Source organism: Carassius carassius, chromosome 18 (genome assembly GCF_963082965.1).
Source record: "Carassius carassius chromosome 18, fCarCar2.1, whole genome shotgun sequence".
NCBI lineage: Eukaryota > Metazoa > Chordata > Actinopteri > Cypriniformes > Cyprinidae > Carassius > Carassius carassius.
Window position 1 is genome coordinate 10,812,069 of NC_081772.1, and position 15,092 is coordinate 10,827,160.

At 36.9% G+C, this 15,092-nt stretch overlaps 1 protein-coding gene across 2 annotated transcripts in view; it reads left to right on the plus strand.

Annotated features, from left to right (window-relative positions):
- Positions 1 to 15,092, plus strand: part of LOC132092356 (syntaxin-binding protein 5-like) — an 81,931-nt gene that overhangs the window by 53,829 nt on the left and 13,010 nt on the right. For both annotated transcript variants that reach the window (XM_059498546.1, XM_059498547.1), the window contains exons 7-16: positions 568 to 651; positions 5,774 to 5,897; positions 7,236 to 7,314; positions 7,830 to 7,984; positions 8,995 to 9,067; positions 9,178 to 9,325; positions 9,999 to 10,066; positions 10,493 to 10,533; positions 12,280 to 12,500; positions 13,546 to 13,730. In XM_059498546.1, the coding sequence (XP_059354529.1) occupies positions 568 to 651; positions 5,774 to 5,897; positions 7,236 to 7,314; positions 7,830 to 7,984; positions 8,995 to 9,067; positions 9,178 to 9,325; positions 9,999 to 10,066; positions 10,493 to 10,533; positions 12,280 to 12,500; positions 13,546 to 13,730 (1,178 nt within the window). The remainder of the gene's footprint in view (positions 1 to 567; positions 652 to 5,773; positions 5,898 to 7,235; positions 7,315 to 7,829; positions 7,985 to 8,994; positions 9,068 to 9,177; positions 9,326 to 9,998; positions 10,067 to 10,492; positions 10,534 to 12,279; positions 12,501 to 13,545; positions 13,731 to 15,092) is intronic.

Below are 15,092 nucleotides of genomic sequence, written 5' to 3' on the forward strand. Positions count from 1 at the left end.
TAAGATGGCAGAGCACATGTCATTTTTAAAAGAAATGTTAATGAATTTCCTGAACACTGATTCCCATCCATTTACGGTACAATAACTTGAGACTAACGCATGGAGCTTAAAAAAGCAATGTTTAAAAAGTGCCATAAAAGTATCTTAAAAGCCATACAGTAACTTTTTGTGCAGTACAGAATTAAATTTAAGTCTAAAAGAAAGAAAATTCCCAGAAAACGTAAATGACAGAGTGTTCATTTTCAGGTGAGCTATTTCTTTCATAAATGTAGAGTTGAATTATGGTGATAACAACTTGCATATTTCTTCCATGTTTTGAACAGAATGTTTTGTGTGATTCATTGATTTTGTTTTGAGTTTTAATAAATGTTTGTTTTGGATTAACAATCAGATGAAAGGACCTACATTTTTTATTCAATGTTTAATTTGCTGAAACACATCATTCACTTTCAGATTTACATCACCATCTGCATGAACTCTCATTAGTTCACAGGTCAGGTTCAACAGACTGATGGCCTATTTTCCTTCTTTTCTTGTTTCCCCCCCACATCTTTCTTCATGTTTCAGCTCGTAATAGGATATGAGTCTGGGATCGTAGTGCTGTGGGATTTGAAATCAAAGAGAGCTGACTACCGGTACACTTACGACGAGGTATGTATTGTCACACATTGTTGTATTCCAGACTCCTGTCGCCTGCAGGGGCACAAATGCCCAGGATATGGAAATGTGTTGAGCAAATATTCATGAGATGTTTTGATAAGATCTCTTTAAGTAAGCACATAGTTTGTTCAGCTTGGTACCAACATTGTCAAAGGAACATTAGTATTGAGGAGAATGAGTGGCAATAGTGTGTCAATAAGCGCTGTCTATTCTCAATCATTCATTCATATAAGGAGAGTCTTCATTGGGAATGTTCTGAAAGAAAACATTAATTAGGTTACAGAATGTTTCCTCAACTGATTTACTGAAAGGCACAATTAGCAAAAAAACTAAACAAAATATACAAGCAAGTGAAAAAAATAGAGTACATTTACAAAGTGGTTAACTTGCTGCAGTCAAAACTTCAAAAGTACAAAAGTTTGGTGTCTGTAAAATGTTTAAATATTTTTGGAAGAACTCTTTAGTGCTCACCAATGCTGCATTTATTTGAAAAATACAGTACAATAAAACAGTAATATTGTGAAATATTAGTACAATTTAAAATAACTATAACTATAAATTCCCCCTCCAGAATTCCTTGATGAATAGACAGTTCAAAAGAACTGCGTTTATTTCAAATATAAATCTTTTGTAACATTATACTTTTCGACAAATTTCTCTTTTGATTGGTTGTATGCATTATTGCTGAAAAAAATATGTATTTTAAAAAAAAATCTGATTTTGTACTGTCCCTATACAAGTAAACTCATAATAACTATAATATTGCAAAAAGTGGACGAACTTGGAAATTTGAGGAATGTCCCCCTTTAGCTCTGCCATGCCCTCTGAATTTATTAATCCATTAATTGGCTCAATATTTCTTGAACTGGTTGTGAACATTTCATTTCAGCTTTTAAAATGTTATTTATTTATGTATTTTACCCTCAGAAATAGTCCTTTTGTCTGTATGTCCTGGAAATTATTACTATGCATCTGAAGAGCCCCTTTAGAACATACAGTTAATCTGCCATTCCAGTTTAAGCTGGTTCGATGGCTTTGGTCAACAGTGGCAGCCAGTGTACATTAGTTATCATGATGAGCATGATGTGCCCAAAGCAAAGTGCAAAGGAATTAAAACTGACACACACACCGTTTTTTTGTTTTGGTATTTTTTTCATAGGAGTACCCCAACCCTCCCCCGCCCGACACACACACACACACACACACACACACACAAACATGTATCTTATTTTAACTCCCTCATTTGTATGTTAGTGTATGTTAGTGTGCGTGTGCGTGTGCGTGTGCGTGTGTGTGTGTGTGTGTGTGAGACTGAAAGTTAATTTCTCAGAGAACAACTCATCTGTACCCTGATGAATGACTGTGGCTGGCTGGATGTCTGATTTATTCCTGCCTTCATTTAACTTGATTGATTAGTACAGCAAAGATAAATGTCCTACAATTCACTGCTCCATAGCAAGGTGTCATTTTGGCCCAGCACAGAGTCACGTTCGTACCATGAAACACCATTCTTCATCACACCCCACATAGTCCTTTACTGTTTATAATTATGAAGGCGAGACCAGGGAAAGGCAGAGACAGGTTGATCAGAGTCTTTAGTTATGCAGATGTTGCCTCGGAATCTTTTTATCTTTGAAGGGGTCACAGAAGTGCAATAGACAGTAGAATTAACATCATATCAGATCATGGGAAGCTGTTAGTGCTGAAGGGTTCACTGAGGTGCAGTGAGCAGCAGCATTAGCACTGAGGCATTGAGGAGCTGTGTTGTTATAGATGGATGGAAATGCTGAAATAAGGATAAGGATAGCATCAGTGCAAGTAGCATAAAGGACGGACATAAATGGACAGGCAGTTTGTTTCTTTTTTCTTATTTTGTGTAATAGAGATTTTGGTCACACTTTATTTTAAGGTCCAATTCTCACTATTAACTAACCATTAACTATGACTTTTGCCTCAATTTACTCCTAATTTGCTGCTTATTAATAGTTTATAAGGTAGTTGTTAAGTTTAGGGTATTGGCTATGGATTGCATTATATGTACTTTATAAGCACTAATAAACAGCCAATATGTTAATAATAGGCATGCTAATAAGCAACTAGTTATTAGTGAGAATTGGACCCTATACTAAAGTGTTACCGAGATTTTAATAATCTTCTTCTCTTTCATGTATTCATTTTTATGTGCACAGAGTGAGATTTTGTTTCCTTCCATCCTTGTTTGAATGTTTATAAGTGGTTGCTAGGGTGTTCTGGGTAGTTGCTAGGGTATTGTCCTGTCAATTGGCTCAAGTCAAATAAGATTAACCCCATGTGACTATGATAATTTGGTGTTCTGAGAGGTTGCCAGGGTGTTGTGGTTTCTGAGGTGTTCCGAGTGATTTTTGGTGCATTGCTATGTGGTTGTTCGGGCATTGCCTGTTGGCCCATGTTAGAAGATCCTAACGCCATGTGTTTGCGATGCTTTTAGTGTTGTGAGAGGTTGCCAGGGTGCTGTTATGTGGTTGCAAAAAAGGTTTTAAGTGATTTTTGGTGCATCGCTGTGTGGTTGCCAGGGGGGTCTATGTGGTTGGTCGTTTACTGACTGAAATCAAAACCAAAATCAAACAGCCCACTGGCAGTTCACTTTGATACTCATGTGTTGTTGGAGGTTACGATGCCATAGCTTTGTGGTTGCTAGGGTGGTTTGTGTGGTTGCTAGGGTATTGCTTATTGACCCCAGTCAAAAGAGATATTCTGGTTTCTAGATGTTGTTCAGGTTGCTGCCACAGTAGAAGTGTATGAGACTTTTCCCTGCCCGTTTTATTGTCCATCACAAAAGCATTAGTCTAGAATGCCTCTCCTCAACAAATCACACAATTTGAAGGGTACCAAATGGATTGGTCAAATCCCTAGCTGTAAATATAAGCAAAGTAATAGTGATGATTGCCTTAAAAAACTCTTGTTGTAATTAATGTATCACTGTTTTATATTGTATGTGTACATATCCACATAATTTTTGGAGAAGATGACCAGCTGACCTTGTTTCGGATGGCTTTATGTTCACTGCAGGAATGATGTGTTTTGTGTGTATGAGGGCAGTAGCAGCAATATTTTTGGACCGAAGAGGCGGGTTGTGACTGTCTGTAGTAAGGCCAGTTGACACACACACACACACACACACACACACACACAAACACAAACACAAACACACACATGCACACAGTCATCCCACATGTCCTTGTCAATGTATGAGTATAATTAGAGTCAGAAGCTATGGAGTACTAGTATACTGCAGGGTATTTAAGGATATTACCAATAAGGTCTATATTATCTGGAGAAATCTATCATTTGCAATTCTGAATTTTTAACAATTAACCACTGAAAGACAGTGATGATAATATAAAAATTAACTGTAAATGTATGTATCGGCTTACTATTTTTAATAATATTATTATGTTTTTTATTGTTTGTGTAATTATTTGAATTGTTTTTATATGAGACATATACATTAAACATACAGTATATTAAAGAGTAGTTTGCAACATGGTTGCATGTGTATTTCCACAAGTGCTGCTCAGTGGCTGCACAGAAAATAAATTGGTTAATATTTTCCATATTTTAGCAAATGTACTAACCCATCCACGTAATCCATGCATTCAAAAAAATGTCTGTTCATATTCTATACTCTGCACAAATAGTAAATGTTTGTTGCATGTACAGTAGTATGCAATTCTGAGTAGTTTGCTTTAAGCTTCATTGAATGTTAGTCGTCCAGCAAACATGCATTTATGCTGAATAACTGTGCCCCAGCAATTTGCTCTGCAATATAGTCCTTCCTAATTGTAGTCAGATGTTGTGTATGTAGCCGTGCTTAAGCATATTATTGTGTGTGGGTGTGTTCGTCTGGCTCCTCCTCTCTGGATGCTCCTGTAATAATGTTGGCTCGGTTCATTGATTAGTTAGGTCTCGTTCATACTGTCTGCCAGAGACAGAGATAGAGCCGCCATCATTATGCTAAACAAGAGGAGACTGCGCTTAATTAGAAAATAATGAGAACTCTCTTTCAGCCTTCTTTGTGCTTTCCATCGCTCCCTTTTTTCTCAATACATAAATCTCAAGCTGTGCATTCTCCCTTTCTCTCTCTTCTACTTGATTAAGTTCTGTTCCATTCATTGTGCTATATTGGCCTGACTGTTTTCCCCATAGTATTGCCAAAGCCTTCAGTCAGTACAACAACAGTACAAAACAAAGCTATATAAAGAAACAAGGTACTGATGTGCAACTAATGAAACATATTTTTTAATAAATGTTTTTGTCAGTGAATCCTGAAAATTTTAAGAGACGTGCCACACACTATATATATATATATATATATACTTTTTTTTTTATACCAGATTTTTGAAGGAGTATGTGACACTTAAGACTGGAGTAATGGCTGCTAAAAAAAATATCAGCTTTGCCATCACAGTAATGCATAATAGTTAAAAATAGTTGTTATAAATTTTTAGTAATATTTCACAATATTACTGTTTTTACTGTATTTGTGATAAAAAAGCAGCCTTGACTTTTTTCAAAACATTGAAAACTCTACAGCTGAGCTACAGACCATTCTATAGAGAAGCATTTGTTCTTAATAGCTTGCAAAAAATAATAATAATAAAAATAAAAAGGGAAATTGTTTATCTCTTGTCCTGCTAAAATAGCTTAGCAACATGATTTTAAAACCAGCTACTTTGGGTTTTGGGTACAGTTCTGTATAAAACTAAATAACACTGTTTGTTGTAAATGTGACAGCCCTCCTCATCCACAGCAGAAATGCTGATGTTCTAAAAAGCAGGCTGCAGGCCTCATGTTGCTGAAGCCACAGATGCAGAATGTGTAACAGGCCTACTAGCTTCACTATTTATAGCAATTGTATTGCTCAACTCCAGAAAGACATTCATTCTTTATATCACTTATCCCAGCATGATTCTTGTCTCAACCGGGGTAGGCACAACTTACACCCCTGGGTCATTTTCTTGGCCATTACGTGTGTGAGGAAATCTATAAAGAAATCTCCCATCGAGTTGCCTGTCCCCATGCAAGCATTACTAACTTTTATGTCCTGCTCTTTTTCTGTCCTTCTCACTCACAGGCGATCCATTCTGTGGCATGGCACCACGAGGGGAAGCAGTTTATCTGTAGTCACTCAGACGGCACACTGACCATATGGAATATAAAGTGCCCAGCCAAGCCTGCACAGACAATCACGCCACACGGTTAGTGATCTTTCTCTATTTCTGGCGTAAACACACAAACTCATTTTTCTCAGATGTATTTTTCGTCAGGGAAAATATTGCTAAATTAAAAGCTCTTATGTCTATTTCACATGGTTGTATCACACCTCTCTCAAAGACTTGTTAATTCAGGATTGTAATTTTTTTTCTCCCCCTTCTTCACAAAGAAGCGTAAAACAATCACCCCCCCTTTCCTGATTTCCATTTCAAGTGAAGCTTTAATTTTCATTTTGTTCCTCCATAGAGACCGCCAGTGTTGTGTTCTTTAGTGATGAGTGAGTTGAGGTCATGCTCTTTCCTTTGGTGCATGCATGTCCTTGCCTCCTCTATTGAAGATCCTCTCTTGATACAAGAACCCCTTTCAGCCTCACCCTGCCTCCTTGAGAGGAGAACATCAGACAGCCAGATTCAGAAACAAACAAAACTAACTGGGCAAAGCCATAAAATATTGTTAGAAGCCTGCTGAAAAAATAATATTTGGTAATTTCAATTCATAGACATTAGTATGCTCTATTTAGGGAGGATTTAGCCTTGCTGTCTTTTATTCAGCCACACTAATCCGCTCCATTTTTCTCTCAAGCAGATGCAGTTTTTCTTATGTTAATTTATATGTATATGTAAATATATTACTTAAATATATACTTAGTTAATAAAATATTTTAAATGCAATATTTGAACTATTTGCACATGAGCCCAACTAAAACCCAAATCCTCGAATCACCATTTCAGTTGAAGATTTTTTGGGACGTTTACAGTTTTAGGATTGTCGTTCAACAAACTGCTTTGGAGGAGAAGTAAATAACATAAATCAGTTTGTTTCACAGTGAACATTTCTTTTTTTATATGAAAGTACTTGCGTAGTTCTTCTATGATAAACTTCCTGTCTGTGGGAGAGGGAGGCTTTTTTCCAAATTCCACTCTCGGCCTTTGTGACCTTTCTTCATGTCTACTCTTTTATAACATAATGCTTGATAAATTGTTGGCTGGAAAGTCTTCTTCTAAAATTACAAATGACAACTTCAGTTTTTTAATTCTTGAAAATTAGTCTTAAAAATAGTTGGGGGTTTGATGCCTTTCTGTTTATTCACTCCCCCCATCAACAATTTCTATGGGACCTGAGACTCAAACCTGCAATCCTCGGTTTAGAAGTCCACCTCTCTAACCATTAGGCCTCAACTGCCCCCAGTTCATGTATTTCAATCAGAAATACATTAACGGTTTTGTGCTCGTTTGGTGATTTCATGGGGTCTTTAGAAAGTTTGGGACAGAGCCAGAAAAGGAAGTTAGGAAACTCTCTGAATGAGTCTGATTCTGTTTCAGGAAAGCAGCCTAAAGATGGAAAAAAGCCAGAACCTTGCAAACCCATTCTTAAAGTAGAGTACAAGACCACGAGAGCAGGGTAAGTACACACCTGCAACAATACATCTTTACTTTTCCTGCTACAAAAACAATCTTAGACCATCTTAGACCATCATGAACAGTGGTCCAGACTGGTTTTTGCTAGTTTGTGCTGGTCAAGTTGATAACCAGCAAACCAGCATAGCCAATGTTCATAAGTTAAACCTTTCTAGCGAACTATATTTTTGATGTTTTTTTAAATAAGTTTGGAGTCCAAAAATTAAGTCCAAAAGTATGAGATCGCATTGAAATATGGGACTAAAAATTTATTTCAAGCTCAAAATGTTATAATGTAAAATAAATAACAAGTACTTAAGATTCTGCATGATTTCTAGGTCACAACCAAATAAACAAACTTGTGGAGTTCATGCAGCTCAAGTGCTTCTTTCATTAAAAGAAAGGGCATTCTAAAATACATTCAGATTGTTATGAGGATATTACTATTGGAGAAAATACAAGCGCAAACTTTCCAACTTCTGAAGCTCACTGTACTGTATATGTTTGTGTTCTGAACAGGGATCCATTTATGATCTTCTCTGGTGGTCTGTCATATGACACTGTTGGTCGACGGCCATGCTTGACAGTAATGCATGGAAAGAGCACGGCAGTACTGGAGATGGATTATTCCATTGTAGATTTCCTCACCCTGTGTGAAACGCCATATCCTAATGGTACGTGGGTTGATTTGCTCATTAACAGCACCTGCTCTGTCCAGTATTGTTGCAATAAGTACGCAGTCTTTTTATCTCATGCCACTTCCTATTTTTTCTTTTTTTTGCTGACATTTGAACCTTTGTATTGTTGGGTTGTTTTATTCTTTCATGTTCTATGTAGATGAGCTTGAGCTCTCCCTGTGGAACCGCTGCTTAGTAATTACATTTTACATCTCTTTTTTAAAGCTCCCTCTATTCATAACATCCAGTTCTGTGACTGCATTCGTTTATTATTGCCATACCCATTTGAATAATTTATCACTTGGTGGCTATTTATGAATAGTAAGCATTTTCTTTTCTCTCTGCAGGCAACTGTAGCAAAGGCTGATAGGACTTTAGTTTGTTAATAGTCTTTCAATCTGATAATATCACTTCTGTAGTTTGGGCATGGTGCTGGTTTAGAAAACAATATTTTTTCTTGTGATTCACCTTGCTGTTACAGAAATAAAGATATCTGTATTGAATATCTGTATTAAAGGCTTAACCGTTTGTTTAGAGTTTGCATTAAGCCAAACTGAGAAGCAGTGAAGAATGCGGGAGGAATGGGAACAGTGTTTGGACTGCTGCTTGCATAACAGTGCCTGGCTCTTCACTTTGATTAAGCTATATTTGAAATGAGACGTCTTTGGCTCTGACTCATTATTGAGACATTTGTGAGGTTCAAACTTATGCAGTGACGTCTCCACTCATAACTTATTTAATGGAATAAATATGATCCACACTTTATGTGGGTTTCAAAACAGGTGAACAGGTGAATTTTACTCAAATAGAAATCTTTTGTAACATAAATGTCTTAACTGTCGTTTTTGATTAATTTAATGTCCCTTTGTTAAATAAAAGTATTAATTTCTTAAAAAAAAAAAACAACAACATTTAAATAACTAGTGTTAAAACGGTATATGTGTATATGTAAAAACATGTAGCAATTTATTAATGATTTTACCCATCCAGTTTTCATTTCTCTGCAGATTTTCAGGAACCATATGCTATAGTGGTCCTCCTTGAAAAGGATTTAGTTGTTATTGACCTTGCACAAAACGGGTATGTATCAACCACAGCATTTGCGTCATATTGTGACTAACATGTTTAATTCTATCACACTTTTCCACCACAGTGTCAATGAGATTTTTTTAACCTGTGGTCTTTTTCAGTTACCCTATCTTTGAAAATCCTTATCCCATGATGATTCATGAGTCTCCTGTGACGTGTTGTGAGTACTTAGCTGATTGTCCTGTGGACCTCATACCTGCACTTTACTCTGTCGGGTCTCGCCAGAAACGTCAGGGCTACAGCAAAAAGGTACAACAGCATGCACACACTCATTTAAAGGTGCTAATTTGTTAATGATATCTTTAAAGTAAAAACATCCTGCCTACACACACACCCCCCTTGGCTTTTGAGTAGATTGCAGTCCCCGGTGAATCATCCCATTGCCCTTTGCCTGTGTGACATCAGGTCCCCATTGTGCAGCACACTGTGTGCTCAGACTGTGTGGGTCAGAGTCACAGACAGGGGTATTTATGGGTATGAAAGAAAGCATGACCTCTCAGCCAAGACTGGAGTGTGGTGTTTTAGTTGTGGGTCTGTCTCCCACAGGGAGCAGGTTAACTCAGACGGCCTACTTTGAATCACAGCACTTCTGAATACCTTTGAATAAACTGCTTCAGCTTCCAGGCCTCTTGAGGAAATGCTTTCCTGTAGAGCCTCACCAGCCATTAAATAAAGGTTCCACCCAAATTGCAGAAATGTTTTGTGGCTGCCAGTGCCAGCCACCATCATTATATTAAGAGTATGCTTACTAAAACGTACAAATTGGTTGATTTCATTTGATTAAGTTTACCAGGAATGCTCAAACACTGTAGGGCAATATCTGCTAAATTTCCTCTATTCTCATATGCCAAGAAATGTCGGATTTATGCGGTTAGCTTTCATGGATTTAAGTGCTTTTCTGTGGTTCTGTTGTTCATCACAGGAATGGCCTATCAGTGGCGGAAACTGGGGCCAGGGCACACAAAGCTACCCTGAAATAATAATAACTGGGTAAGAATGTGTGTGTATGCTCTGTTCTCACTCTTTCACCATTTTTAGTTCTGCTGAAATGGCAGAAAAAATGGGGAAAAAGCTTAAATAATAAGGCAGGGTATAAGAAGAGGGAGGAGGAGTGCAGGAGAGAGGGTAATGAGCAGGACAAGATGGTAGCGAAAGGGAAGTATGACAAAAAAAGTAAGCATTTTCTAAGTAACGGCCCATGGGATGACAGAACCCTTTTTTAGTGGGGTTGACAGCAGTGGGAAGAGCACTTCCTCTTATCTCTTGACTAGCTTTTATCTGACATAGCACCTTAGTTTACCTCAGTGGTTGGATTGAATACATGTGGTAATGAGAAAGTGCCAGTGCGTTTATGTTGGTTTGTGTACGAAAATGTAGGAGACAGTTGAAATAAAAGATTCTCTGCTCTTCTTGCAGGCATGCAGATGGTTCAGTCAAGTTCTGGGATGCTTCAGCAAGTGAGTACCGAGCCTTTCTGACTTTTTTTACCACTTGTGTACAGCATTATAGTTCCATTAACCACAATGTGTGCAGTATAATAGTTTTTCAAAGCTCATAAACTTGCTTCAAATACATTTGCATTACTTATTGAATTTGGGGGACACATTTGTTTTATTTTTGTCATTCCTGGGACATGAAACCATGACCTAGGTATTTCTAGCAACATGCACTGCTATTTTGGCTACAACAAACACTGTAGACCAAGATGGTTCAATCATATAACTGTGAATGGGAAGTGCAACACGCAATATGGCAGAATTAGTCAGGAGGAGCCAATTGCAATTTGGGAAAGTCATCACATCACCAATTAGCAAAACTGAAGCTCTGCATTCCTATGGAAAGTTGCAAATGAGACCGCCAAGTAAACTGATTTTCTTTGAAAGGGACTTTGGCTACAGTTACAGTCACATTTGACTGACAGTTAAACATTTAATTAAAAACTGGATTCTGCTGACCACTGTTGGAGTATAACTTGACATCAGACATCATTTACCTTAACAATGAGGTCATTTTCCATGATTTATGACCCAAATGGAGACTGACCTTTTAATGTCACACACAAAAAAATCTCCCCAGATCCCACAGGCTTTGTCTAACCTTGTGCACCGCTGACAGAGACCAGTGTGGTGAGCGTGTTACCTGTACATGTCGTTTCACCTTGTTTAAACTGTGAGCGTGACAGACTACAGTTACCACTGTTCTTGTACCTCCCATAGGTGCTAAAGGACATATCATAATATTAAAAATACCACAAAGGTTGCAAACCCCTCTCACATGCACTTGTTTAACATTCGAATGGGTTTTCTTAATGGTTGGAAATAATTTAAAACCAAAGTGGCCCTCATTTTTTAAATATAATTCTAATTAGACTGGACTTTTTAATCCTGCTAAGACAAAGTGGCTAATCTAATGCCCTTTAATATTTTTTTTTGCTTTGGCTGAACTGAACAATTGAAATCAGTGGATTAGAGGCCCTCAAAAATTGGACAAAACACATTTTTGCATTTGACGGCATTAAAAAATTTCCCATCATTCTTTTAATCCTCTAAAGCATTAACTGTACAAATCTAGAAGTTATATGACTTAGTTCTTTGGAATACTATATATTATGAATTGTTTATTCACAGCATTTTCTGGTCTAATAACTGCTAAACTGGTTATTGTCCAAAGCAACCTATTTCCTATAAAATTTTGGTAGATTTATGTCTAAAATATATAATTTCAGTTCAAGTTATTTTGTGTCCATTCATTCATTCATTCATTCATTCGTTCATTCGTTCGTTCGCAGGTAATGTACAGTCAGCTGGTAATATTCAAAATGATATGTCAATATTAAAATTTTGTCTGATACCAATAAGCCTGTAATTATTTTCTTGTAACGGCTGATCAACCATAAATTTCCAATATTAAATGTAGTGCTATTTTGATTAAATAAATGAACAATTGTTTTTATGAATGAATAAAAACAGCGTGAATTTAGACATCACACCATAATAATGTACAGTATGTAAATGGATATTTATTTTGAGATTTGCATTAGACTACTTTTTTTTGTTTTACAGTTCATAATGTTTTTAAAGATTAACTTGAAAATTAAAGTAATGTTAGATGACAATGATAAAATCTCAAATTTTGTGTCAGTGCCTGGTTGAATGCAATTCTCTCTTCCTTTTTCCTTTGACTTCCATTTGCCATGTGTTTAGTAATGCTCCAGGTGCTGTACAAGCTAAAGACAGCTAAGGTGTTTGAGAAGGCGCGCTGTAAGGAGGAGAAACCCAGCACAGAGATTGTGGATGAGGACCCGTTTGCCATTCAGTTGATGTCTTGGTGTCCCGAGAGCCGCATGCTTTGTGTGGCTGGTGTCTCTGCCCATGTCATCATATACAGGTTCAGCAAACAGGAAATCACCACAGAAGTTGTGCAGGTAAAAATATGTTGTTTAGACAATTATTTATTTATTTATTTATCTTTTAATGTAAGAATTAATTTGTAAGAATTATGTACGATTTTTCTTTTTTTTTCATTGACTTTAAAACTTTTCTGAAGTGGAATGAGTAATGCTGCCCTCACAGACACTCTGTCTCTCTCTTATTCCCCGTCTCATGTTGTTTTAGTTTCCTGACAACTGCCATGACTCATAACGTTAATAATATTATAAAATCTGTTCATTAAATGGATGTTGTTCAGCGACTTGAATGTGTTTGTGCATTTGTACGTGTATGTGCTGTCTACAGAGCCAACTAAGGATATCCGAGGAACAGTTGTTACTCAGATGCTTAACTAAATCCCTAAGCCTTTCAAAGCCGTTTTAATTAATGTTCACCACATCTACCTGTATATTGAGCTTGAATAATTCATACAGCATTCATTTTGCCCTCTCACTGTGTTTTTTTTTTTTGCAAGCTGTATATTTGCATACTGATGCTTCCGTGACCCATAAATAAATGAGCGCTTATGGTAATGCTATTAGAAAATATATCTGTGTATAATTTGAATTTACATATGGTTTATTGTGGGAAAATATATAATGTGGTAGACTGAAGTAATTAAGCAATAGTGCTTTGTTAATGCTAAATTAAGTTATTTACATATTAATACATGACTCATATAACCAGGATAATAATGAATCAAATGTTGGAATACAGTCAAATTGAGGACAGAACGGTTAACAGAGGCGCATGCTTATTGCAAAAGTGGGAAAAACCATTAGTGTTACCATCGTCTGCTGACAGAACGTTCACACTTCTGTATAATGAGGGCAAAATAAACCTATTAGCACCTTTAGTCCCGTGACTCTCACACACATAGAAACACTCACTTGGAAGAGACATGCACACCAATTAGCTTGTCTTGTGTTCAGAATAGCGACACCGATGGGGATCAATTAACTCGTTTAGCTGATTCATACACATCTGTTCTCAAGCACAATTGTTTCAATTACATGTGTACATATGTGTGTTTTTTTACAGTTACTGGAGGTCAGGTTACAGTATGAGCTGAATGATCTGGAGTCTCCAGAAGGGGGAGGAGATCAGACACCAGCTCCTCCCACACCAGGCACCTCCCCTAGCCCACAAACTGCCGCTCCTCAGACACACACCTCCACTAGCAGCAACTCATCAGATGGGATCCGAGACAACATACCCTGCCTCAAGTAATTCTGCTTTGCAAGTTATATTTTAATACACACGACAGGGATCCAAAAGTCTTAGACTATTTGTGTGGATGCCTTTATTTTACTTTTTTATTTTTTTTATTTAGAATTATTCTTTTTTTCAATGCTAATTAAATTATTAACGTAACATTTTGATTACAAATGTTTTTTGTAAATATTATTTTTAGTATTTTTTTTGCATTAGGTATGTTGGCTTTTCCTTTGATGACTTAAGAGCTCAATCTGTATGAACTGTATGAACAAATTTGTGATGAGCAGGTGATCCAACATGATTTTAAAAATCCAAAGAGCATCTTGTGTTTCACTGGATTGGAAACATCTGACTGTCTGTACCAAAGGAGGTCACCCGATCAGCTTATTTGATTTGTGAAAACCCAACAGATAGAAGGCACCAAATAAAAGTGTCAAGTTAAAAAATACTTAATCTTTTACTAACACATTTCAGGACTTGTGTGTTCTGTATTTATAAAAATTATTTTCTGACAAATCTGACAGCAAAGTTGCACCATGAGGCCCCTTTTTGGCACATTTTGTATAGCTGTTAGTAGATTTTGCTTGTTTGAAGTATAAAAAATAAAACTGTTTGTATGATTAATCATGAATGTCACTTTCAAGTGCTTGGGTACCCATGCCCATCCCCAGTGTGTAATATATCACATTATACAGTAAATGTTATACCTTTTTTGCAGGGACGGTGTACAAGTGCATCTCAGTAAATTAGAATGTCATGGAAAAGTTCATTTATTTCTGTAATTCAACTAAAATTGTGAAACTCGTGTATTCAATTAATTCAATGCACACAGACTGAAGTAGTTTAAATCTTTGGTTCTTTTAATTGTGTCTCACATGTAACAAAAATCTCAACAAATTAGAATATGGTGACATGCCGATCAGCTAATCAACTCAAAATACCTGCAAAGGTTTCCTGAGCCTTCAAAATGGTCTCTCAGTTTGGTTCACTAAGCTACACAATCATGGGAAAGACTACTGATCTGACAGTTGTCCAGAAGACAATCATTGACACCCTTCACAAGGAGGGTAAGCCACAAACATTCATTGCCAAAGAAGCTGGCTGTTCACAGAGTGCTGCATCCAATCATGTTAACAGAAAGTTGAGTGGAAGGAAAAATTGTGGTAGAAAAAGATTCACAACCAACTGAGGGAACCGCAGCCTTATGTGGATTGTCAAGCAACCTGGATTCAAGAATTTGAATGAACTTCACAAGGAATAGATTGAGGCTGGGGTAATTTTGGAGCACTTCATGCTTCCTTCTGCTGACCAGCTTTTTGAAGATGCTGATTTCAGTTTCCAGCAGGATTTGGCACCTACCCACACTGCCA